The following is a 26,173-nucleotide window of genomic DNA, read 5'->3' as shown; positions in this document are numbered from 1 at the left end:
TGTTTTCTTCTTGTGTTTTGGCAACACTTGTATAGCTTGTCATGTCAGCAAAGCCTTACCAAATTTGAACTGGATTGAGGTATACTCTATGAAAGTCCTAGACACTAGTTTTCATTTCAGCTGCCTCTCACGCCCAAAAGGAAAAAAGTGAAAACCTCATTCTCACACACCCCAAACTGGTATTTCAGGCTTAACAAGGGGCGGGGACCAAGTCAACCTGATGTACTAAGTGTTAGAGGAAATCTAAGGGAATTCTCATCCTAAAATGCTACCCCATTTCCTTAGCAGAATGAGGGAAAGGATGTTAATCAATTTCTTAGGTGGGCTGAAGTACATATGCTTCCTAGTAGCAACTCTGAGACGTTTCCCTAGGCAGGCAGCTGGGAGGCCAGCCTCTTCACCCCAAAACTCTCACAGTCCTCATCACTCTTAAAGGGCAGAGAAATCCTTGTTCCCCTTTCTCATCAGGGACTCAGATGGTGCTTGGAAACTAGATGGGGAGTCTCACCTGGCTTGCAGGTTTAAAATGGGGCAGTGGGAGACAGGGACACTGAAGAGACTGGTGTCTGGGAGAGACTGTTCTAGCAATGAAGTGGATTTGGTGGGTCTGAAGACTTTCCCCAATGGAAGAAAAGGGTGTAAATGTTCCTGTCAGTGGATCCAAGACCACACCACTCAAGAACAGAATAGAGGGGTTTCTACTATGAGGGAGAGAGTCTCCAGGCTTTGCATCTCTGGGTGTGGGATGGTGAGGTGGAAAAGAGACTCTGGCTCCACTGATTGGAAGATGTGTCCTGAAGATAGGTGGAGGGAGCCTATGAATGTGGTGGAGAGTCACTTCTTGGGGAGATGAGGTCCCTTGCCTTTTGGCTACCATGAGCCAGAGTGGAAGGGGTCACTCCCTAGATGAGATCCCATGCCAGTCCTAAGAGAGAGGGGATGAAACCTAAGGTCCCTCACAGCTGTTGGGTGGAAGAATGGAGGGTTAACAAGGCATGGCTGTCCCTTTTCAAGGGAGGGGCCCCAGGTCCCCCAAAGACTGGAGATGAAGAGAGACCTACTCTCCAGGTTCCTTAATTCCACAACTGTCTCTCTGTCACAGAAACACTGGGGAGAGCCCCCTCCCAGAGGCTCCTTCGGCTCTTAGCCACGGGGATCCTGGGGTGAGCCGAGCTCCCCCAGCGCCTCATCTGACCCTGCTGCGGGGGTGCCAGGGAGGGGCAGAGACTAGGACACAGGGTCTCGCTCTCCCCGGGTCACTCCGTCCCTGAGAGGCTGGGAGAGGAGATGGGGCCCAGTCACTTTCCCCAGTATGTGTGGGTTTCTCTCTGCAAGTCCTCTCCAGGGCTGGGAGATAACTGTGGAGTCTCCCCAGCCTGGGGGGATGAGTGGGACGGGACTGGAGAGGGGGTCTCCCCAGGCTAGGGGGATAGGGGAAGCAGGGGCCCAGATAGGGGGGATGAGTAGGGTCTCCCAGCAGCAGGGGGCAAGTGGGCACAGTGGGAGAAGGGGGGGGGTGTGAGAGAACGCAGTGGGAGAAGGAGGACGGAGTGGGAGGGGGGATGAGGGGGCTGGGAAAGGGGGAGAAGGGATGAGGGGGTCTCCCCAGGCTGGGAGGAGGAGGGAAACAGCGCAGAGTGGAAACCACGCAGGGGAAGGTAGGGACCCGGCGGAGGATGAGGGGGGTCTCCCCAGGCTGGGGGGGAAGGTAGGGACCCGGCGGAGGATGAGGGGGGTCTCCCCAGGCTGGGGGGGAAGGTAGGGACCCGGCAGAGGATGAGGGGGGTCTCCCCAGGCTGGGGGGGAAGGTAGGGACCCGGCAGAGGATGAGGGGGGTCTCCCCAGGCTGGGGGGGAAGGTAGGGACCCGGCGGAGGATGAGGGGGGTCTCCCCAGGCTGGGGGGGAAGGTAGGGACCCGGCGGAGGATGAGGGGGGTCTCCCCAGGCTGGGGGGGAAGGTAGGGACCCGGCGGAGGATGAGGGGGGTCTCCCCAGGCTGGGGGGGAAGGTAGGGACCCGGCGGAGGATGAGGGGGGTCTCCCCAGGCTGGGGGGGAAGGTAGGGACCCGGCGGAGGATGAGGGGGGTCTCCCCAGGCTGGGGGGGAAGGTAGGGACCCGGCGGAGGATGAGGGGGGTCTCCCCAGGCTGGGGGGAGAGGGGGTCTCCTCACCTGGCTCTCGGCCGCGGGGATGCCGGACTCCAGCTCGCAGAGCGCCCGGAAGTTCTGCAGCTCGAAGTCGGCGTCCACCTGCAGGGAGAAGGTGAGCTCGGAGCGGTCCCGGCGCAGGCAGAACACGGTGAGCAGCATGGCCGGGCCGGGCCGGGCTCCGCCACCAGCCGCGCCGCCGCCCCGCGCCCGCTGCCGTAAAAGCCCCGCCCGGCCGGCAACTGTCGCGCCGCGGCCGGAAGTGACTCGGGCGGGGTCAGCTCAGTGCCCCGGCGCGGCGCCGCCCCGAGGAGCCCCCGGGACCCCGCACCCTGGGCGCGGAGCCGCTGCCGCCCGCTCGCCGGCCCCGGCCCCCTTGTCACTCGCCGGCCGGGGGGAGGGGGGGGGCTCTGGCTGTCACACGCCCCGCACCGGCCCCCTTGTCACTCGCCGGCCCGGGGGGGGCCCTCTGGCTGTCTCGCCCTGCACCGGCCCCCTTGTCACTCGCCGGCCCCGGGGGGGGGGGGGGGCTTCTGGCTGTCTCGCCCTGCACCGGCCCCCTTGTCACTCGCCGGCCGGGGGGCCCCCTCTGGCTGTCACGCCCCGCACCGGCCCCCTTGTCACTCGCCGGCCCGGGGGGGTCTCTGGTTGTCTCACCCTGCACCGGCCCCCTTGTCACTTGCCGGCTGGCCGGGGGGGGGGGGCTCTGGCTGTCACACATCCCCCACCGGCCCCCTTGTCACTTGCTGGCCGGGGGGGCTCTGGCTGTCTCGCCCCCCCCCCCCAGGCCCCCTTGTCACTCGCCGGCCAGGGGGGCCTCTGGCTGTCTCGCCCTGCACCGGCCCCCTTGTCACTCGCCGGCCGGGGGGCCCCCTCTGGCTGTCACGCCCCGCACCGGCCCCCTTGTCACTCGCCGGCCCGGGGGGGTCTCTGGTTGTCTCACCCTGCACCGGCCCCCTTGTCACTTGCCGGCTGGCCGGGGGGGGGGGGGGGCTCTGGCTGTCACACATCCCCCACCGGCCCCCTTGTCACTTGCTGGCCGGGGGGGCTCTGGCTGTCTCGCCCCCCCCCCCAGGCCCCCTTGTCACTCGCCGGCCAGGGGGGCCTCTGGCTGTCTCGCCCTGCACCGGCCCCCTTGTCACTCGCCGGCCCGGGGGGGTCTCTGGTTGTCTCACCCCGCACCGGCCCCCTTGTCACTTGCCGGCTGGGGGGGCCCCCTCTGGCTGTCACGCCCCGCACCGGCCCCCTTGTCACTCGCCGGCCGGGGGGGCCCCCCCTGGCTGTCACGCCCCTCACCGGCCCCCTTGTCACTCGCTGGCCCGGCGGGGGGCGGCTCTGGCTGTCACGCCCCCCACCGACCCCCTTGTCACTCGCCGGCGGGGGGGGGGTCTGACTGTCTCACCCCCCACCGGCCCACTTGTCACTCGCCGGTGGGGGGGTGGGGGTGCTCTGGCTGTCACGCCCCTCACCGGCCCCCTTGTCACTCGCCGGCCCGGGTGGGGGCGCTCTGGCTGTCATGCCCCTCACCGGCCCCCTTGTCACTCGCCGGCCCGGGGGGGGCCCCCTCTGGCTGTCACGCCCCTCACCGGCCCCCTTGTCACTCGCCGGCCGGGTGCAGCGCTCCTGCTCCCTGCCCGTGGGAGTAGTGGGGTCTTCCCAGCCCCTCACCTGCCATGGCAAGGCCCATCCAGCACCTCGTCAGCCTCCATTTTTCTCCTTGGGGCAGCGGGGCCAAGCCTGTCCTGCTCCAGAGGTTTTTAATTCCTCGCTTGGCTTGAGTTTTACAGTATTTACAAGCTGGGCCGGAGGAGTGACCTTATACAAACCAAACCAAAGCCCAACACAAAATAAATACAATTACTGGCCCGCCTCCCCGTCTGTTGGTTTGTGGTTTCCAGCCCTTCCCCCAAACAGAAGTAAACTTGCTTATTCCTACCTTTCTTTGCTAGGTTAAAGAGCCCTTTAGTATCTCAGCCTTGTAACAGGAACCTTACTACAACCTTAACTCTTGAGATAGGGCCATCTCCCTACAATATGGCAAGATCCGTGTTTTATTTAATCTGGAAAAGAGAAGACCAAGGGCAGACATCAAAACAGTTTTCAAGTACATAAAGGATTATTACAAGGAGGAGGGAGAAAAAATTGTTTTTCTTAACCTCTGAGGATAGAAAAAAAAGCAATGGGTTTAAATTGCAGCAAGGGAAGTTTAGGTTTGACATTAGGAAAAACTTAACGGTCAGGGTGTTAAGCACTGGAATAAATTGCCGAGGGAGGTTGTGGAGTCTCCATCACTGGAGATTTTTAACAGCAGGTTAGACAAACACTTGTCAGGGATAGTCTAGAGATCATACTTAGCTCTGCCACGACTGCAGGGGACTAAACTAAATGACTTCTTGAGGTCCCTTTCAGTTCTATGATTCTATTTCATTGTCCCGTCTCAAATAGTTTCCCAAACACTCACAAGGTGTTTAGCTTCTGATATAGAGTTCATATGGCCAATTTAGAACCAGCCCTAGATTTATTGTATGTAAAAAATGTGTTCCTCTCTAAGAAACCTCACATGACTGTAGTAGGAAGAGAGCCTGAGACATAAGCCCCTGTATCAGGCCTGGTATGAGGCAGGACCTGCTCACACAATCTGGCAAGAACAGGGCTATCGCAGAAATACACATTCCTAAGAAGTGCTAGGCACAGAATACTTATGCAAACATCCTGATATCAAGTGGCACCAGAACATCCCGATATCAAGGATGGAACAAAAATATTCCGCAAGGATAACAGGAACATACTGACCCCCTCCTAAAAGAGAAGGTCAGGATGACAGTATGCAATAAAAATGTTTTGATCAAGCCAACACGTACAAGGTGATGGGTGATAACTACCCATGTCTGGGGGCAGTAACTAACTATGTCAGAGGCAGTATTAACTTGTTTGTATCAGGGTATAACTGTATCAGAGGCAGTATCTTTGTCCAGCCAAGGGGGGGGGAACATGGAAGGTCCTGCCATTCACTGAGCTGCGTCCATTGTCACGGGCATACAGGTCTTAGTATCCCTGTAGAGTATGCCAGGTGCTATTATGGTGCTTTGTCAACAAACCTGGCCTGGTGCCTTCGTACCTTAATGGATCTTGTGGTCATTGGGTGGTTTGCTCGAGGTCTGCTATGCCAGCTGTCTGCGCAGAGCTGGGGCAGCACACACTGAGAACACACACATGCAGCTGAACGTCTAACCACAATGACAAGTCAGAAACTTCAGCAGAAGGTGAGAGGAACAAATCTTTATTCTGGAAATGAACAATCTTGAGGCAAAAGCCTTTCTGAGAAGGGGTGGAAATAATAAAATTGTTTTAGTTTTTTTTTTCTCCTCATGAAACACCAATATTGGAATTGCCATTGCACTGCCAAACATTTTGATCTCTTGTGGACATCAGTGGCTTCCTCTCAGACAAAAAAGTTTTCAATTTTTCTCCCACTAGTCACTCTTATCTTAAAAACCCCCATAGCTCATCTGGCTCCTACCAGCTGAGGATTCCAGTCCCCAAACATTTATAATCTGTGCCCTGAGTGCTGCCAGTCTCCACATGGAGCCAATGTCTTGGATGAGGGCTCTTCCTCTGGCTGAGATGATATCTCAGTCAGATTTCTCCTTCTCCTTCATGTGCAAGAAGACGATGCTGAACATGAAGAGGCCTATCATCATGGAGAAGGCACTGGCATAATATGGATACGCTGAGGGGATAAAACGCTCATACTGTGTGTGCTGGAGGGGACGCACAGACACCTGGGAGAGAAAAGAACACAAGACCAGGGTCACAAGAGATGAGGTCATTTAGTCCTGTGTGTGGCAGGACTATCTCAGCTCTAGATGTGTTATTTAACTTAATGCCCATTCTGACAATGCCCCACTCAGATGACTGTAGAACCAGATTACCTTACTGGAAAGATACATGTATGAGAGCTCCTAGAAGTGGTTCAATTATATCTCTTGTTTTTAAACGAGAGTTTTAAGCTCCAAATCCTCAACTTCTGTAAAAGCATGTTGGCAAACCTTAAGCGTCAGTGCAGGCAGTGCTGGCGAGGGTCCAACACTGCCTTGAGACAAGAATGTGTTTAATGAGGGTAAAACGCTCTCTACAGAGGCTTATTTCCAGACCTTCCTAAATATAACTGAAGATGGTCACAGAGTAAGATAGCTTTCAAATCCATTTCATGCACAAAGGAAGGCTGGATGCAACTTCATGGTCATTAAGATTAATAGCCCATGTGGTATCCACTCAAAACATTTGCAAAGTTTAAAATCCTGACTTGAAATCTCAACCAATACTCTTACATTTCCTACCACACAGACAATAATTGACAGATAATTCAAACTATTTACCTGTGTAGAGGAGTACAGGTGGGTGTATCCCAGCCTGTTATAATCCACTTTAAACTGAAACACTCCATAGACATCCGGCAGCTTGAACTGCACACTATATCTGCCACCTAGGGGAGAGGCAGGACCATTTACATTACACAGTAAATAGAACAAGAGCATTAGGAGTTAAGATCCCTCACTGGAAGTTCTTTCCTCACCTCCTTCCATTTGTAATGGCCCTTTGTCTCCCCCAAACCCACTTTGTGGAGCTTTTCATCCAGATTGAAAACTAGCCTCTGGAACCCAAAGCTGCTCCACTGGAAGAAGGAGCTGTTGGAGAGCTGTGTGAAGTGCACCCTTCCTCTTAACAGTGGAGCATGCTTCCCATAGAGATTCTATACACTACCTCCTTAGAAGAACCGTAGCGTTCCAAGTCAATACATACGAGCAAGGTGAGTTTCAGTGGTGGGGGAAGAAGTCAACACCCAGTCTTGTGTTATTGTTAACAAAGCCATAGGGCAGAAAACATTAAATTGTCTGATAGGAGCCCTACCATTTTTCTTCAGGAAAGTCCTTACAAATGGATCAATGCGGACAAACTCCAGCTGAATATCATCGCCATCAAAGGGGACCCACCTCCCTTCAGAGAGCTTTTCAATCACAATGCTGTACTCCTGTAACATACAAATGCACGCTGCATTAACAGAGGCATAAAGGAAGAGGACACATTGTTAATGAGTAGGGCCCTACCAAAGTCACAGCTGTGAAAAACATGTCATGGACCATGAAAGCAGACCTCCCCTGTGAAATGTAGTTATTGGAGGGGAGGGGCAGGGGACACCCCAGCCGAGGGCTCCTACCATTCACTGGGCTCAAGCTGGGGAGGGACAGGACTTCCTTTTCCCCTGAACGGCCATTCTTGGGGCGGGGGGGGGGGGGGGGGGAGACCAGACTCAGCTCCAGCTATCTCCCCCAGCTGTAGGAAGCTCTGCAGCTGCGCACAGCCCTGAAGGCAGCAGAGAAGTGAGGGTGGCAATTTTGTGACCCCCCCCCCGCACACGCCCCCCCCCTTTTGGATCAGGACCCCCCACCTGAAAAAACATGAACACCTAAAAATGCGAAATTGACTAAAATGGACCCTGAATTTGGTAGGGCCCTATCAGTAGCTAAGAGTGACACCTGAAATCCATTCAATAGAAATCTCAGTCCTAAACTATGAACTCCACTTTCCATGAAATCAAGGGGGACAATGGGGAATTTTCCAATAACTGCTATTTCCAATGTAAGAGTCCATGTGAGCTTCCACGCTTGGAAATACAGTTGAGCTACCATGCACTGAAAATCAAGCCAACATTCAGTAGCAAATCAGTGAGTGAGCATATCAATGTAGAATTGATTTGAATTTGAGAGTGCTATACTTAAAAACTCTCTAGGCACACTAAGCTGTCCCCCAGTATATAGCTGCAATTTCTATTTAAAGCAACATGGTATTTCAGGCTTGCCAATGTACTCTTTTTGTATAATGAAGCTTGGCATCACGAGTCTGAGTGAAATGGAGGTAACAGGGAAGACAAAATTCCAGCATATGCTTTCGATCAGGCTCAGATACCTGTTTATCAACAAGGTTCATGACTGAAAAGAAACTATTTGCAAGGATAACCAACTCCCCTCAACTTAAGCATTAAGTAAGTTTACTAACAGAACAGACTTCTCCAGAGCTGGCTGCTGCTGCCACTTAATATTGTATGATACTCAAGTATGAGCCATGAGCAGTCTGAAATTTAGTATTAAGTGAAAGTTACATGTAGGAACTAAAGGTTAGGTAGACTGCCTTCACATTAGTGGAGAAACACTGTCAAGAAGGGGACAGTTCCTACAATTATGAGGAAGAAAAACCCCACTGGGTTATATATCCTCATGCCCTCTGAAATTTCACACCTTGGCTGGTGAAGCCCTGGGTGCCAGCCATCACCTTTCCAACCAATAAAGAGGAGATAAATCTGCTTCCACAACACTTCTAGCCCAATGAACAAGAGTACAGTCTCTCTGCACAAGTCTATTTGACTCATTTTCCTAAAGTCAGTCTTACCACGAGGTCAGTGACAGTGTAGGCATTAGGTGGTAATGTCTCCCCTACACGATGGTGAGATACCTCTCCAACCCGCAGCACACCCTCTTCCTTGAATACCCAATGGGACAAGGCAACAGCCAGCTCGTAGTTACCAGTCTGAGAGTACCTAGAGATGGTGAGAGAACAGAAGCACAGTGGGAGACACTGCATTGGAGGACATTCATAGGACTGAGCATTTTTTTGGTCAGGTATACTATGAAGTTTCCCCAAGAACTAAATGCCAGGTCAGAAAGTCAGCACCCATTTTAAACGATCACATTACTTGAAAGTTTTCCTGTAAGACTGTTTGATCTTTAAATCCCAACTGTCTGCTAGGTCTTCTAGGTAGTTGTTTAAAGTACAGCAAAACATTTTAACAGATCAGCACTGAAAGGAATTCAGTGCCAAGGTTTCCAACCTGCACACTGAACTGATACATATCAATGCTCAGAGTATAATATTCTATGTCAAAATTTCCAAGTAAGAGCTGTGCCCAGATTATGAACTGTGTTCACAGCATCTCTGAATACAATGGATGCAGAAACTGCTTCTTACACACCTAATATCAGGGTTTCTATAAGGACAGGAGACAGCTATATGGGTTAGCCAGCTTGACAATTTGCACTGCACTTAAAGGAAGTTTCATCTTTTTCTTAAGCTTTAATATAACCTAAACAGTGTAGATTTTACAGTAGCACGGCTGAACAGTTATGATAGTATTCAGTATATTCCCATCAGTCATCTTTGACACAATTAGTTCTCATCACCTGCTAGGGATCCTTGATCAAAGAGGTACCCAAACCACTTGGGCAGAAGAACCCGAATACCCCACCCTACCTACAGAAGGCCATGTTAAGCTAGTCACCTCTGAGAGCCAGGTGTAGCTTTCTGCACAGCAGAGTTGAAGAAAGCATCACTGAAGAAATCCAAGGAGCCACTGAAAATGACACGGGCATTGTTCCTGGCCTGGAGACCAGCAATCAAAAGGGTATTCTTCCCAACAGCATGAGGGTACTGAAATTGGACGAGAACAGATTTAAATCAGCACTAATGATTTGTATTATAGTAGCACCTTGAAGCCCCAACTGAGATAAGGACCCCAATGGGCTGGATACTGTACAGACAAGACACATAGTAAGCCTGGATTCTTATTTGCTAAACAAATACCGCAAACAAACAGCATGAAGAGAAATAAAGGCACAGAGATAATGTGCTCAAGATCACATGGCAAGTAAAAGTAACCAGAAACCCATGTTTAATTTTATTTATATATATATTATATGGAAAGAAGGCATCAGGGCTTTAAGCTGCTTTTTTAAGCAAGTACGGAAACTAGCCATGAAGTATTATCCATTAGGTTTAAATAGTTAATAGCAGCAGGGAAATGTCTGAGAATTAAATGATATTGGATGATCTTTAACTTTGCTGCTAGGTCTGGCTGGGCTAAACAAGTACAATCCAAGTTATTATTGTCTTGTCAGAACTCTTGTCAAACCTCATAGACCTAATTAAAGGGAATGTTTAAACTACTCATCTGCCTGTTCAAATACCCATTATGGAAGAGCATGTTAAGCAGACATAAGTTGAACACGTTTGCTGTCAGTTAAGTCCCACTCATGCCAGCTCCCAGCTATTATTTTTCCTCTACATTTTCATTTCATCATGTCAATAAGACATGGCACACAATGCATTTTTGCGGATTACTGCACTACTCAAGTGGAGAAGCAGGAGGCTTCAACACAACTGAGACACTAATCTTCCAGAATCAGCCAACTGCACCTTTTTTAGCCCCTTGCCAGCTACAGAGCCTCAAAACTAAACAGAGGAACCCCTTCATTTCACACTGGTCACAGTCCCGCTGGAAGATGGCAATAGCTTTCAATTACTAACAACTTAGCCCAAATTCTACCAGCATCTTAGAGGAAAAAGGCTTCAAATTCTATTGCCTGCCACAGTAGCATGGGATTGAAAGCCTTTTGCTTCTATATCACCAGTTTGAATTCAGCCCCTTTGATACAGCAAAACAGTATCAAAGTTAAGAGTCGATATTCCTTCCAATGCAGTCTTGTTAGGCTTTTCCCATTTCGATCCAATGAAACTGCAAGAAAGATTTCCATGATAATATTAGAAAATATATAGTACTAAGAGACCGTGGAAGGGAGCTTTCAAAAAACCCATAAGTATTTGACACAGACTATAATAAGCACTTGAGTTAAGTCTCTTGATCCATTTTTAAACTGTTGAAAGAGAGGTAATTAATTCCACAGGATTAGAAGCAAAAGAGGACAAATATAATTGTGCGTACCTGTGTGATGGGCTTATCTGGGAAGAAGGAGTAAGATGTAGAGGAGCCAGTCAAGATATCTAGTACCAGAGGGTTATCAGGATCAGCCACCATCCTGTGGCGAGAGAGACAATCAAAGTACCAGGAAGATACCTGAAAGCTGGTCAAACCTGAGATACCTGCCCAAGAAGATTCGTGTGCACTAAAATCTGCTAACAAATATGAAATTCACAGAGGTTGAGAACCATGGGACTGACTCAGCTCCCCCTGAAATTAGTGGCAAAAACACACACTGAAGTCAATCAGGCCCAATTAATTTTATATCAGCTGTTGACTTTAAAATATCATTTCTTTAAACAACTGTGAATAGTTATGCTATCACATCAAAAACTGAAGCTTCTTTAAGAACAACCCTTTACAAAACTTGACATCAACAGAAGTGCTTCTATGTTCTAAATTCCAATTCAAATAGTTTAAAAAACATGACTACATGAGAACAAGGAAGTGAATGGATTACTTTCATTGTCCAAGTAAAGCAAAACAGAGTAAGCAGCAAGAAGTAAAATATTAAAAGTTTTCTGTTTCAAGGAAGTTTATAACTAGATTGAGAGATGAGGAATAGCCTTTGGCTACCCAACCAGCAAGAAGTCTGCGCTGTTCTTGCCTGCCCTCAGCCCCCCTCCCTCCACTTCCATCCTGTGAAAGGACCAAATGCCTGTTGCATCTCAATTGAAGAAACCAAAACCCAACCTATGATGCTTTGTTTATAATAGTGCCTACCCCAGCCCTAGGCTTATAACCTACAGGGAGGGAAGATAGTGGCAAGAAACCCATCCCAATAGAGACCTCTTGTTCTCAGTTACAGCCCCACTTGCCAGCCTTGCCTCGTAGTTCACTTACCCGACTCCTCGGAAGAGAACAGGGTTTAATGGAGTTTTCCCCACAATTGTGGGAGCCTTCAGTAGATTTTCAGAGTCTGCAACAATGAGCGTATGCTTCAGGGAGGAAACATAAGAGACCTGTGGTAAGCTTTCACAAGCTACTGGACAATGTAATTAATGCACAGGCAACTTGTTAATATGTGTGTCTGCTTGCCACTCTATGGCTAGTGATCTGCACAACACAGCACCTCATGTTCTACAGCTGCCCTTCCAGAGCTTTGAAGTAGCATTAATTGGCTCTGCATAGTCTCACCTGGCCTCTTGGTAGGAAGAAGAATTGTAACACTGAGCAAGGGGACGGAGGAGGTAAGAGCAGGAGAAGAAATCAGGCACATGCTTAGAAGCCCTCAGGGAAAAGACAACAGCCCCTGCTTGTTACAGTTTAGAGCCGGTTTTCTGTCTTGTGAGTTGCATATTAGGAAGCTTAAATCAGAAGGAAGGTAAATCCCAGGGCAACAAATGCAGATCTCTTGCAGGAACATGTGTTTATCAGTTCCTATTTGTTCTGATTGCTGCCACAAGCTAATGTGAACACTGTAGAAGGGATTTCAGCATAGCGGAAAAAGCATGTCAAGAAAGTACAACACAGAAAAATCTGCATTCCGAAGTGCCAGAAGATACTGGGGGACAGCTGCTGCCTAAAGCCTCAGTCTGTGACACTTACACAGCCCATCCTAGAGCACTTTGGTTCTTCTTGGCCTGCAGGGCCTTGCTCTAGGACACAAGATGTTCTTAAGTAAGGAATAGTTTCATTAAGCTTACAGCGTGTTGTCAGGAGCTGCCATAATTAAATGGTGATGTAACTTACAGTCACTCAGAAGAATTATCTCTAAGGGACAGTTGTGTATCCAGAAGGGTAGTTACTGTGCTTATTGTACTGAGTTTTAGTTAGGTTCTTCCACTGAAAGAATTTTTTGTTTCAATCAGGAAGTATTCAGCTATTACAACATACTAGAAGAGGTACCAATTCAAGAACTAGGCATATTAAGAGAGTCTAAATAACAGCACCTCAGTGAAATCAAAGGCCTCATGAACCTATAGAGCCATGGTTTCCACCCTCAGACTATGTCTAAGGGGTCCACGAAAGGCTGTTGTTACCATAGAACAGGGGTGTTCAACCTGGGGTCTGCAGACTATGTCTAAAATTTCCAAAGGGGTTCACACCACCATTTGAAATTTTTTAGGGGTCTGCAATTAAAAAAAGGTTGAAAACCACTGTTATACTTATTCCTTCAATGATATTGGATAGGTCTTCAACTACCTACTGTCTGGGAAGAACCCGTATTTAGCTACAAATTATGAATCTTCAAGTCCTACTATAAGTTCCGTAAGATTGATTTGATAGCGAGCAGAAGATGGTATGGTAGAAAAGGAAAGTTTGCAAAATCTACACAACTAATAAGTTACATAGGCATCCCAAAGCAATGGTGATTCCCCCATCCATCGGGGATTGTGTGTGCCCCACATATTTTACGAAAAAGCTCTGTTCCAATAATGTTTGAGAGTTATGAACATTGTGACATCTTTCTCTCTCCTGTAAAGACAGATATTTCAGAACCATGCGTCCAACCGGACAGACCATGCAAGGACAGAAATATGAAGATATCACATACATTTGAAGAACTTCTACAGAGTTTTCTATATTGATCTCTCTTTGTCCCTGTGTCTTGAGCTAGAGTTTACCTTTTTTATATGTCTGGCTACTAAGCATGACATTCTATCTCCATGGATAAAAGGAAGTGGTAGACTGTCCTCAGTGGTAGCAGATGATAGAACAAGAAATAATGGTCTCAAGTTGCAGTGAGGGAGGTTTAGGTTGGATATTAGGAAAAACTTTTTCACTAGGAGGGTGGTGAAGCACTGGAATGTGTTACCTAGGGAGGTGGTGGAATCTCCTTCCTTGGAGGTTTTTAAGGTCAGGCTTGACAAAGCCCTGGCTGGGATGATTTAGTTGGGGATTGGTCCTGCTTTGAGCAGCGGGTTGGACTAGATGACCTCCTGAGGTCCCTTCCAACCCTGATATTCTATGATTCTATGAAGTGCCATATTTCACTAGAAAGGGAATTCCTATCTCCTACCCCCGAGTGGTTCAAGGTCCAATACAGTGAACCCCTGACTATTCCAGATGGTGGTTTTTAACTGCTCAGTGTGACTGGATTGTTAGAAATTGTCAAAGGTGCATGATAAATTGCAATCTCATATTAAAGAGAAGAGCAATAGTAAAAGCAGCATGTCATTCAATAAGATTCACAGCTGCTACTCAAAACAATCTTTGGAATGAGCAAGGGTAGGAGGGGAAAGAAGAGGCAAAGGAAGAAGACAGACAAGTTTTGTCTCCAGCCCTTACAGCCAACTGCTAAAAAATAAAATTCCTTCCCAGAAGCAATGTACTAGCTAAGACGAGTTTCCTCAAGCCCCGGATATACCCAAAGAATTCAGTGTCTAGATTTTTACCTGGCCTGGGTCTGAGATATCATAGTTGTGATGGTCAATGACTGCTGTCCTTTCCTCATCAAACTCTATTCCACATTCACTGCCTAGCTCTCGCAGAGGATCACCTAAAGGATAGAGAAGTGGATTCCCAATTTACAGTTTGTACAAGACACAAAAGCAACTAAATAATCAAAATAAAAACAAAGGACAACCCTGATTTGTGCGCTAATGATTTATCTGCTAACCAGGCTGCTGGGTGCACTCAGTACACAACTCTTGGCTGAACTGAACTTTCTTTGGAAAGTGAAATTAAGACATTCCTTTTTTCTTTACCACCAATTCCTTTGGAGCATTGTGAAGATTAAGATTTGTAGCATGTTTTAAGATACAGAGTATTGTACAGTTTTAGCTTTTGAAGTTCCCCTTTAAAAAAAGTTTGCAGCCAGAGTTCTAAGAGCTCCCATGACAAGGAAGACACCTTCCCCTACAGGACTGATTTGTGCTCTCTATATCCAGTAAACTCTTATTATGCAGCAATAAAACAAAAAGCCAACATTTGCACCCATTTTTTTTTTTTGACACGCAGGTTTTACTGACCAATGTCAGAACTGGCAGCCACAAGGACACTTCCGCCTCCATCAATGAAAGCAGTAATTGTCTCCACATTGATGTTTCCGCCAAAATCTGAAAAGATGCACCAGACATTAGTGATTCAAAAAGCTGACAGCAAACTATTTTACCAGTGCTTCAGAGCAAAGGTGGAGAGGGAAATACAAGGGTGATGAGGACAATTAATAGAGAAGCTGTGTCAGCGTAGTAGGCACAGGAGGTGCCCAAGCAGGGTCCTGAAGCCACATACATCTATGGCCAACATAGATTAAAAGGGCGGATTAAGGGAGGATTAATTCCTTCAGAAGGAAGACAAAGATAGCCATAAAATCCAGCCTTTAAAGGCATAGAACTAGCCATTCAATCTCAGTTGCAGAGAAATAAACCTTAACAAAATTCATTGACTATTATTATTATTTGTTTGGGCATATTTAAAGACATACTTTTCTTTTGATTACATGTAGTTAATTTGCTTCTTCCTCACCTCACCCCAAGATAAAATTCTTATCTGTTTGCAGGTAGAAATTCTACATTTTAAAGCTAGTGAGAGACCTCTGCATTGAGACAGAGAGAGAGAGAGATTGAGAGATCTGTCAACAAGAGTAAATATTAATTATTCCTTCTTGTGGAAGTTGAATTACAACTGGCTCCAGTGCAAGCATTCCTGGAAAATGATGAGGAATCTCTCACTCATTCCATTCTTTAACAAAATCAAATTTAATTAAACTTCAGTATAGCTACAATAACCAATATATAAAGAGAAAGCAAAAGGATTTAGAGAAACATGCATCTCTGCAAAATGAAAGAGGTACAGCCAAAACTTTACTCTCACTTCCTTAATTAAGATATTGTAAAAAGAAAACAGAACACCGAGAGAATGTCAGAAGTGGAGCAAGTTAGAGGTTAAGAACAGGTCACATGAGGAAGACACTGTATGCCACACTCTAAAATTTAGCTCTGAAGTAGTTTAAAAAGGGTTCCTACATATCATGAGGCATTAGCTTCTTCTTGCACAGCTCTGTAGTTAGTTCTCCTAAGGATCTGATTCCAATATCCCAGTCCTAGTAGTAATGTTCAAAATTAAAGTTACCTGACACTTTCTCTGAGGCTCACCTGAAGTTAAGTGTGCTATAACCTGGGGCTACAGATTATACTTTTCAGTTCACTATTCATTCACACACAATCAACTAGCTCTCCACTCTTGCTAAGTGACAGTGTTCCTTTTGGAACATCTTTTTTGGCTCTCTCATCACACCAATATCACCTGATCTCTCACTTTCTTGAAGGGCTGTATTTCAAAAAGGTTGCTATTAATGATCCTGCATCAAGTCTGATTCAGGCTGTTAATAGTGGTAGAGAGAGAATCCAGACATTTTGGTATGAATTAGAAAAATCACTACTACTATACTTAAAATCAAGGCATTTCAAATAATGACAGTGTTATTTCATCTTTTAGTTATAGAATTTTAGAACAGTGCATTTGTTAATCTATGGAAGCACTGCTCCAAAGATACATATTGAAGAATTTTTTTTTTAACTGAATCACAATACCATCATTCTAGATACAACACAGGGATTATAAAGTGGTCTGAGAATTATTAACAGACATGACAGTTACTATCACAGCAAACAATGGTAATGAAAGGGTGTTTACAGAAAATAGATACTCAACAATGGCTGCTATTGCTTTGGACCTGCAATCAGCTATATTTTTGTGCTTATTCTTTGTTCTACAGGCTCCTCTTGCTTTTAGAAGCAGCTTGATGACCATTTAACTGCTTAAAATGCATACAGCTCCTGCCACAAATTGCCTAATGATGAGTGAAGAATACACCTGTCAGTCTACATCTCAGGGACAGGCCCCAAAAACCACCTCGAGGTCAAAAATGAAGCAAGTCAGAAGAATACGTTGATCAGTTTTATCAAACCTAAGAAAAGCATTCTCATGGTTAGCGCAGGAGACTGGGAGTTAAGACTAGGCCTCGCTTTGCCACCACTCATTGTTTTACGCTGGGTAAGTCTCTTGCCTCCCCATTTGGAAAACTGGAATAGTAAAAGACCCGCCTCAAATGAGTGTTGTGAAGAAGGTTAGCTAATATCTGCAAGGCACTTTACAGATCTAGTGTGTCTTCTCCAAGGGTCTCAAAGTATTATACAACTTAATTTCTGAGTCTTTTCCTTTATGCAAAAGGATCTCTTACCTTCTACAGATGGGGAGAAAATAATCAAGTTGTCATACAGAAATTCTCCATATTTTATGAGGGACAGGCCAGGGTCATCAGCAGTCCTGAAAGTGAGGTCAAAGCCTCTATCTGCATACAGAAAACAAAGAGCATAGCCATGAGTACTTTTATCTCATTTAACTTACACTCTTTTAAAATTAAAGTTGTGTCAGACGGCCCTTAACTCAGTATTACCCATTACAATCTAACCATGTGGTTGCCATATTTTTTAAGGTGTCATGCGTCTGAAGAAGTGGCTTTTTTGCCCACGAAAGCTTATGCCCAAATAAATCTGTTAGTCTTTAGGGTGCCACCATACTCCTCGATACTTTTAAAGTTGCTACATAGACGTCTAAGTCAAGCATTTTACTCTTCCACAGTACACTTATTTTCTCAGTACTCCAGTGAGCACTGTCCGCAGAATTGTTCCTGTCAGCCTCCAAGCAGTGACACTTCTTGGTACTTATAATCTAGTCCACAGTGCTCAGGGAACATAGAGACTTTTTGGATAAACCAAATTAAAAACAAACAAGAACCTCTGCATTCTCCATAGCATTTTCATGCATGTCTTTGATGTAAATCAAACCCTGGCAAAACTTGTGGATGACATGAACACCAGAAAGGGAAACACACACAGGAAAGAACCAAAGGCTCTAGTGAGATCTGGGCAGCAGGGACTACAGCCAATACTGGGAGATGGGTTTCAGAGTAGCAGCCGTGTTAGTCTGTATCCGCAAAAAGAACAAGAGGACTTGTGGCACCGTAGAGACTAACAAACTTATTAGAGCATAAGCTTTCGTGAGCTACAGCTCACTTCATCGGATGCAAGCAGCGGAAAATACAGAGGGGAGATTTTATATATACAGAGAACATGAAACAATGGATGTTACCACACAGACTGTAACGAGATTTATCAGGTAAGGTGAGCTATTACCAGCAGGAGAGGGGGGGAGCGGGGGTGAGAGAAGGGAAGCTTTTGTAGTGATAATCAAGGGGGGTCATTTCCAGCGGTTGACAAGAACGCGTGAGGAACAGTGGCGGGGGGGGGGGAATAATGTTTATTTTCCCCCCCACACACTTATGCTCAATTAAATTTGTTAGTTCTCCTTTTCTTAATACCGGGAGATGTGAGTCTAACCAACGTGACGCCCATCAGCAGAGCGACAACAAGCGACCCAGGTACGGAGCAGGGCAGCACCCCCCCCCACACTCTGACGGACACACGCGGCACTTCCGAGTGACCGAGCCCCACCGCCACCGCCGTATGGGGCAGGCGGGGTCAGCGTGGCACCCGGACCTAACCCGACCGCCAGCGGATTCCGATCGCCTCAGCCACCCCTGGCAGGTGCAGCCCGGATGGGGAGACGGAGGGGGGCCGCGAGGCAGCACCGTGACAGACCCAGGCTCCTCCCGAGCCTGGCCGCTCCCCTCATCCCCATCACCCCAGACCATGATCCCGCCTTCCCCTGGGACGCCCCCGGTGCGCCGCGCCGCCGCCGCCGCCCTCACCCGCCAGGCTCCGGAAGAAGAGCGAGTGCGTGTCCCGCAGGTTGATGTTCTCCAGCAGCACCAGGGTGCGGGGCCCCGCGTCCGCCCGGACCAGGCCCAGCCCGACCAGCAGCAGCAGGAACCGCCCTGAGGGGAAAGCGGCCGCTGCCTCCATCTTCCTCATGGGGGAGGGCAAGCTCACCCGGAACCGATCCTCTCGACGCGGCCAATCGCCGACCCACTTTGCCCGTAGATGCAGGACACGCAAAGCCACCTCAATCCGTGACCCGGAAGCGATCGGCAACTCGGCACACGCCCCCTCCCTCGCGGGGCCCGAGGACGAGATCTGAAGGCCCGCCTCCTCGAGAGCGGGGCCCAATCAGAGACAGACAACTCCACACAGCGGGCCGGGCTCAGCACCCTTTCCTCAGAGCGCTCGCTGAGCCCCGCCCATGCGCGCTAAAACCGCCTCCGAGCCAGCGCCCCCTGCGGCCCATCAAAGGGATGGTAGCGGTCCCAGCCCAGCCTGGGCTGCTCCTGCACCCCGCTTCCGTGGATGCTGCTGGGCCTGCGCCTTGGCGGTGCAGCACGCCTCCCCCTTTCAGGCCTTGCGGGACGGGATAGGGGGTCACCTTGCCTGGTTTCCTTCATGCCCCAGGCTTACTGCAGTATCCACTCCCAAGCAGGAGCCACCCCCCCATCATAACATTGATTCAAAAGTCATGATATTTTTAAACATGCCACTTTAGGTCTCTGTGGGCTGCAGCCCAACCCCTCAGGAATCCCATTGGGATGTTTTTACTGTTGATGTTGCCAACTCATGATTTTGTCATGAGTGTCATGATAATTATTGTTTTCCTGAAAGCCCCAGCTCCTGGAGTCACGTGGCTATGTGATGATTTCAGCCTTCATTCTTAAAAGGAAGTTTCTATCCCTCATGGCTGTGGAGAAAGCTTCATAATGTGACCCCGGTGCACCCTAAAGGTTCAAAATGCAGAAAGCCAATAAAAAGGACACCCAATCTATTATTTTTACATAATCTCATGATATGAAAGCCAATCTCATGATTTTTGAACATTTGGGGTTAGCAATGCTGCTGCCACTGTGAGGGTCAGAAACTTACTTGTTAAAATAAAGCTGAGTCCCATGTAATCACATGACTCCAGGAGCTTTATGGAAAGCACCAGATATTGCAAGATTTGCAATAAAATCATGAGAGTAGGCAACACTGTTACTGTCCGAACAGGGCTGTAAACTGTGCTCTATTGCCCACCACAGGGAGCTTATTTCCTACTGGCACTGCTCGTACCCACGCTGCAGCATGTGTCCCTTTCCTCTTCCCTCAGCTGTGCTCTGTCATTTGGGTCGCCTCTCACTGTCTAGGAGAGCTAGGGTTGGCAGTGTCTTTTGCTGATCAACGGCAGAATATGAAGCAAAAGCTGATGGGCAAGGCACTCCCCACCCCGTGTTTTACAGCTAGAGGGATAGTGGCCAATGTATGCAACATCTGGCAAAAATGCAAAGGAACGTGAACTCTAAATATAACAGCAGTCAGATTGAGTTTGTCATTAAAAGGCAATGTATTGTGATCATTAACCAGATGTCCTGCACATAAGATAAATGACTAAAATATAAACAGTCAACATACAGTTTACAAAACTCTAACATCTTGAACACAAGGACAGGAGCGATCATGTCCACTGTCTCACTGAACTGCAGTTTCTGATCTGATCTAGAGGAGTCAGGGAATAAATGTGCAAACTGTATTTTCTTGGAGAACAGAGTCTGTGCCTCATAAATGATGTCAGTTTAAGACTCTTTCTCAAGAGAAGAGAAAGCAGAAATGGCTGTGATATGGTAACGATACTGCCAGAAGCTCTCTCTGTCTTATTGCAATGAGGAATAAGACTGGAGAAGTCTGTATGGGACATGAGCTCAAGTTGTGGCTGTGACATCCAAAAGGAAATAAGTAAGTGCTGTCTAGGAAACTTGCATTGGGAAATACGGAAAGTGATTTTAAGGCTTTTTTTGAGGAATTTCCTCACATCACCTAAAGATTTTAGTCCAAATACAGAGGTTTGACTTCCCACCACCTGCTGGGGGCGGCAGTGACCTGAATGGAAGACTAAACGTGCAGCGCTTGCTGAACACATGTGGCAGGGAAGCAGGTCATGGAGGAATGTGCCAGCCCCAGCTTGAACCTGGAGTTGTCACTACAGACTTTAAAACCCCTGGAAGCAGCATTTGTCTCCACTGACCCTAAACTCAAAGGAAAGTCAAACTGTCCCTTCCAAAAGCCGCTGTGATAAGAGGATTGTGCCACCAAATGCTACATTGTTAAGAGGGTAACTGCCAAGGTAGGTTGCTGCAATCTGAGCAGACACTGCCACCAGGGGCCACAGGGGACTGGAGTCCATGAAGGCCACTACAATCAGAAGGATCCGTATTCACCTGAGGCCACTTCACTCAGAAGGGGTCGCTGCTGAAGCTGTTTTTGCCCTTCTTCCGCTTTGTTTTGGAGGATGGTGTGGTGAAGTCAAGCGACTCAAGGCGGAAAGGACGTGGCTGGGGCATCTCCACAGTCTGTGAAGGAGAGACTGGTGCCATGCTGGAGGTGGTGTTGTTCAGGGGAGCATTCAGCACAGGAGGGGAGTTATGATGGGCTGCAGAGTAAAGGAACAGGACATACCGACATGTTTGGTCTGTTAAGACTCAGCAATGCTTTTCCAAGTTCCCAGCTGCAGTAAAACCTTATCCATGAATTTTATTGAAGGCAGTCAGGAAATTTACAGATTTTTGCATGTAATTTACTCATATTAAGGAACTGGAGTTGACCATTTCATTGGTTGGTTATCTGAATATGCAATGTATCTGGAGAGTGAAACACCCCATGCCTGGTGGCTGAGCTTTCTCTATTTCTCTATTTCTTCTATTCCTACCTGCATGCCTCCAGCTTTCACCCTGACCACACCACACGATCCATCATCTACAGCCAAGCTCTGCGATACAACCGCATTTGCTCCAACCCCTCAGACAGAGACAAACACCTACAAGATCTCTGTCAAGCTTTCTTACAACTACAATACCCACCTGCAGAAGTAAAGAAACAGATTGATAGAGCCAGAAGAGTTCCCAGAAGTTACCTACTACAGGACAGGCCTAACAAAGAAAATAACAGAACGCCACTAGCCGTCACCTTCAGCCCCCAACTGAAACCCCTCCAACGCATTATTAAGGATCTACAACCTATCCTAAAGGATGACCCAACACTCTCACAAATCTTGGGAGACAGGCCAGTCCTTGCCTACAGACAGCCCCGCAACCTGAAGCAAATACTCACCAACAACCACATACCACACAACAGAACCACTAACCCAGGAACTTATCCTTGCAACAAAGCCCGTTGCCAACTGTGCCCACATATCTATTCAGGGGACACCATCACAGGGCCTAATAACATCAGCCACACTATCAGAGGCTCGTTCACCTGCACATCCACCAATGTGATATATGCCATCATGTGCCAGCAATGCCCCTCTGCCATGTACATTGGTCAAACTGGACAGTCTCTACGTAAAAGAATAAATGGACACAAATCAGATGTCAAGAATTATAACATTCATAAACCAGTCGGAGAACACTTCAATCTCTCTGGTCACGCGATCACAGACATGAAGGTCGCTATCTTAAAACAAAAAAACTTCAAATCCAGACTCCAGCGAGAAACTGCGAGAAACTGCAATTGGAATTCATTTGCAAATTGGATACTATTAATTTAGGCTTAAATAGAGACTTGGAGTGGCTAAGTCATTATGCAAGGTAGCCTGTTTCCTCTTGTTTTTTCCTACCCCCCCCCCCCCGATGTTCTGGTTTAACTTGGATTTTAACTTGAAGAGTGGTCAGTTTGGATGAGCTATTACCAGCAGGAGAGTGAGTTTGTGTGTGTATGGGGGTGGGGGGGATGTGAGAACCTGGATTTATGCAGGAAATAGCCCAGCTTGATTGTCATGCACATTGTGTAAAGAGTTGTCACTTTGGATGGGCTATCACCAGCAGGAGAGTGAATTTGTGTGGGGGGGTGGAGGGTGAGAAAACCTGGATTTGTGCTGGAAATCACTTTAGATAAGCTATTACCAGCAGGACAGTGGGGTGGGAATAGGTATTGTTTCATATTCTCTGTGTATATATAAAGCCTGCTGCAGTTTCCACGATATGCATCTGAGGAAGTGAGCTGTAGCTCACGAAAGCTCATGCTCTAATAAATTGGTTAGTCTCTAAGGTGCCACAAGTCCTCCTTTTCTCTTTGAGCTTTCTCAGTGGACTGTCCCCACATTTGGGATTTGATGCCCACATCCCCTTGAAAGTGCATCACAGCCAGAGTTTAATGACTTTCATGACACAATGCGTGGTTGAATTGTTGATTATATCTTTGTTTTGTTCTGGCTTTCTGCTTATTCTCTGTAATTGAAGTGCCCAGCTGCTACCGTGACAGGCACCTCAGAGACTACCAGTAATAGGGTTCATTCACAGAAGAGGAAGTAATTAGATACATTTCTCCATGCTGCCTCATCAATGTGCCTCAATCCTGTCCTCATGAGACCATTTCTAAAGGTAAGATAGGAGTGTCTGTAGCCCATCCAGTCTCTGCTAGCAAGGATACCAATTAGCACCAACTGTGGTGATGGGTTTTGTTATACAGACAGCTCTTCAACAGGAATTAGACTGAAACCCCACAAAAATCTGTTTCACTCAGGCTACCACAGGGTGGTTATCTTTTGTTAGACCTATCTAGTCTACTTTGGAACCAGTGACCTGAAGATGAAAAGCTCTGTGACCGTTCATCCACAGCTGCATTTATTTCTGTGTGCTGGCTCAGAGACTGCAGAGCTCTGCAGCGCAGTACATTGTTTGTTTTTAATTAATTTTGGAACAAAGAACCAAAACCAAAAAACAGAGGGCCTCATCAGCAAGAGACTCCTATTGAATTCAATGGGAGTTCTGTGCACAGATGGGCCCATGCTGTACATTTACAGAGCTTAGCTATCCCTAAAACAAATTGAGTCAGACACATAAAGGGCACTTGTCATCAAGGACTAAGTCCATGGCAAATTTAAAAAGGAATCACTAGCACCACTGAATGACACACAGGCTAAGACTGCTGCTTCTGCACCTCCAGCCCGTGCTGCTTTATTTCCTCAAAAACTAGGATGATTGGCAACCCTATGGACGGACAAAAGACAGCAAGTGTTGGTCAGGATGACATTCTGAAAGTGAATTACCTCCAAGTTACAAGCACTGGAAGCAAATCATTCAAATCACTACAGGTAGGTTTATCAACATCTGGTCTGCTAGAGCAACTCTAGGGAACCATTGTCAGAGGGGAAAATGGCTATCACCACCAAAAAAGGAATGGGTCCATTAAAGAGGCTGTTTGACTGGGGAACAACAAATCCCTCTAGACTAACATGCCAGGAACGGAACCCTCACTGGAGGAGATACCAGCACACGGAGGAAAGGAAAGGAGAGTTTTGGGATATTTACCAAGACTCTTCATAGGATCAGCACTGAGGATCTGGCTGGCTCGCTTGGACCGGAAATAGTTACTGGCAATATTCTCACTGTCACTCCTGCTCAGCATCAGTTTGTAGCGGTCTTCTTCCTGCTGGGATCACAAAAAGCTGTGAGCAGTACTCCCCTCAACTCCAGCTCTTAAGCAGCCAAGCACCATTCCATTAGCTAGGGCCAGAGACTCAGAGATAATATGAAGTGATTGAACACATGATTCAATCTGGGTAACAACAGTAACACTACAGAATACATGTTCTTGGGCATAGTCTGGACAGGCATCGGGCTACATCCTGCCACCCTCTCCAATACCTGTAAGCAAAGTCCAACATGTAATGATACAGGTGCAATTCCACTACACTGGAGATTGTTGGGTGTGGGTGGGAGGTTTTTCTTTTGGGGGTGGGAGTGGGATTGTTAGGGTGTTGGGAAGCCTCCCCCATGCAGACCCTGGCTGACCCCAAGTCTCTCCCATTCAGTCAGGCACGTCTGCCCATGTCCCCGCACCCCTCATCCCCATGGTTCTCTGCAGTCCCTGTCCCCAGGCTCAATGCTGTCACCCCATTAGCTCCTGAGCCCATTCTCCAGTGTGTCCTCCACCACTAGTCATTCTGAACCCCAATCTGTGACTCTCTAGCAGCCCTGTGTGCTCCACTCTGTCCTAAGCTGGCTCCGCGGGCCTGGTGCTGTGATGAACTCTATTCTGGGGGGGAATTCTGGGCATAGAATTTTGTATTTTCCTGCATACAAAAAATATTGCCCCAGAAGTGCAGCAGTTCCGCCTTTTGCCCACCAGAGGCCGCTGTGGCGCTAGAACAGCCAGCATGAACGCAGCCGGCTGTTCTGGCGCCACAACGACCTCTGGTGGTTAAAAGGCGGAACTGCAGCACTTCTTGGGCAGAATGTTTTTTATGCAGGAAAATATAAAATTATGTGAGACAAAGGCATTCTGCGTGTCCAGAGATGTGCAGAATTCCCTCAGGAGTAAGAATCTGATGCAACCAATTAACTAGAACTTGAGCCCAGCTCCCCACAGAGAACAGCCAATGCACTATCCTTCTAGTCTTGGAATTGCTCTAAGGCTCCACCTCAATCATTCTGGTCTGGGTTCTCTCTCCTCTTTAGAGGCTGGATTCCCAGCATTCCCAGCCCCTGCTGGCCAGGGTCCTACACTCCACTGATTGGCCACTGGACTGTGAGGCCAGCTCACTGCTTCACTATTTACTCTGCTTTACACACACCTCTGAGCCCTGCCAGTCTTATTCTAATGGCCAGTGATGGCTGGGTATGAGTTCCTCTGGAGCCACTCAGTCCTCTGCCTGTTTCCTCCAGAAGGAACAGCTGCGTAGCAACATAGACTCTTCTCAGAAGGCTCCCTCAGGATCCCAGGAGGAGAAGTGCAGCTTACCATCATCAACTCTCCGTTCTCGCCTGAGAAGCTCTTCCTGGCTGGCTTAGTCTGTGGCAATGATGGAACTGCTATGAGAGAACAAAGGCATTACTTAAAGAACCAGCAGCACTGAATCAGTTTCAGATTTTCCTGACTCTCCCCCTTGTTCCCCATTGCTGCTTACAGACACCCCAGATCACTGTTTACTGAGCTATAGGGGGATTAGAAGGACCCTCGCACTACACTTTTTATCCAGTAGATGGCACATGTTATGCACCTACCAATAAGAACATAGGAACAGCCATACTGGATCAGATCAGACCAGACCAGATCAGATCAGATCCCAACAGTGGGGTGGGAGGAGGTATTGGTTCATATTCTCTCTGTATATATAAAGTCTGCTGCAGTTTCCACGATATGCATCTGATGAAGTGAGCTGTAGCTCACGAAAGCTTATGCTCTAATAAATTGGTTAGTCTCTAAGGTGCCACAAGTACTCCTTTTCTTTTTGCGAATACAGACTAACACGGCTGTTACTCTGAAACCTGCCAACTAGTCCAGTATCCTCTCTTCCGACAATGTCCAATGCCAGGTGCTCCAGAGGGAATGAATAGAACAGGTAATCA

General features: G+C 47.7%; 3 protein-coding genes across 9 annotated transcripts in view; all 3 read right to left on the bottom strand.

Moving 5' to 3' along the window:
• The window catches only part of LOC311532804 (protein DDI1 homolog 2), a 41,234-nt gene extending 38,842 nt beyond the window's left edge, over positions 1-2,392 (bottom strand). For 2 of the 3 annotated variants that reach the window (XM_084651635.1, XM_084651637.1), the window contains exon 1: positions 2,172-2,390. In XM_084651635.1, the coding sequence (XP_084507761.1) occupies positions 2,172-2,309 (138 nt within the window). In that variant the 5' untranslated portion in view covers positions 2,310-2,390. Of the gene's footprint in view, positions 1-2,171 lie in introns of all 3 variants that reach the window. The other variant, XM_084651636.1, reaches the window with a different exon arrangement.
• A 3,019-nt stretch (positions 2,393-5,411) lies between these two features.
• Positions 5,412-18,821, bottom strand: DDOST (dolichyl-diphosphooligosaccharide--protein glycosyltransferase non-catalytic subunit). Its single transcript, XM_084652019.1, has 11 exons — positions 18,614-18,821; positions 17,084-17,194; positions 14,871-14,957; positions 14,295-14,398; positions 11,800-11,894; positions 10,921-11,014; positions 9,481-9,629; positions 8,595-8,742; positions 7,059-7,179; positions 6,527-6,633; positions 5,412-5,929 (listed from the first exon to the last, which is right to left on the bottom strand). The coding sequence occupies exons 1-11, from the start codon at positions 18,774-18,776 to the stop codon at positions 5,780-5,782; spliced, it is 1,329 nt and encodes a 442-aa protein (XP_084508145.1). The 5' UTR covers positions 18,777-18,821; the 3' UTR covers positions 5,412-5,779.
• A 1,344-nt stretch (positions 18,822-20,165) lies between these two features.
• The window catches only part of KIF17 (kinesin family member 17), a 45,046-nt gene continuing 39,038 nt past the window's right edge, over positions 20,166-26,173 (bottom strand). For 2 of the 5 annotated variants that reach the window (XM_084651839.1, XM_084651840.1), the window contains exons 12-14: positions 25,566-25,636; positions 24,134-24,254; positions 20,166-21,255 (exon numbers count right to left, since the gene is read on the bottom strand). In XM_084651839.1, the coding sequence (XP_084507965.1) occupies positions 21,059-21,255; positions 24,134-24,254; positions 25,566-25,636 (389 nt within the window). In that variant the 3' untranslated portion in view covers positions 20,166-21,058. The remainder of the gene's footprint in view (positions 21,256-24,133; positions 24,255-25,565; positions 25,637-26,173) is intronic. The other 3 variants (XM_084651842.1, XM_084651841.1, XM_084651843.1) reach the window with 3 other exon arrangements.

Source organism: Lepidochelys olivacea (genome assembly GCF_965140295.1).
Source record: "Lepidochelys olivacea isolate rLepOli2 genome assembly, chromosome: 18".
NCBI lineage: Eukaryota > Metazoa > Chordata > Testudines > Cheloniidae > Lepidochelys > Lepidochelys olivacea.
This window is presented reverse-complemented; position numbering and strand designations above follow the sequence as displayed.

Excerpts from the sequence above, each read along its gene's own strand:
- DDOST (XM_084652019.1), bottom strand. The coding sequence starts at position 18,776 with ATGAGGAAGATGGAGGCAGCGGCCGCTTTCCCCTCAGGGCGGTTCCTG. Across the intron at positions 7,180-8,594 it reads ACACTGTCACTGACCTCGTG|GAGTACAGCATTGTGATTGA; the intron begins GTAAGACTGACT and ends TGTATGTTACAG. Across the intron at positions 6,634-7,058 it reads GACTTTCCTGAAGAAAAATG|GTGGCAGATATAGTGTGCAG; the intron begins GTAGGGCTCCTA and ends CCTCTCCCCTAG.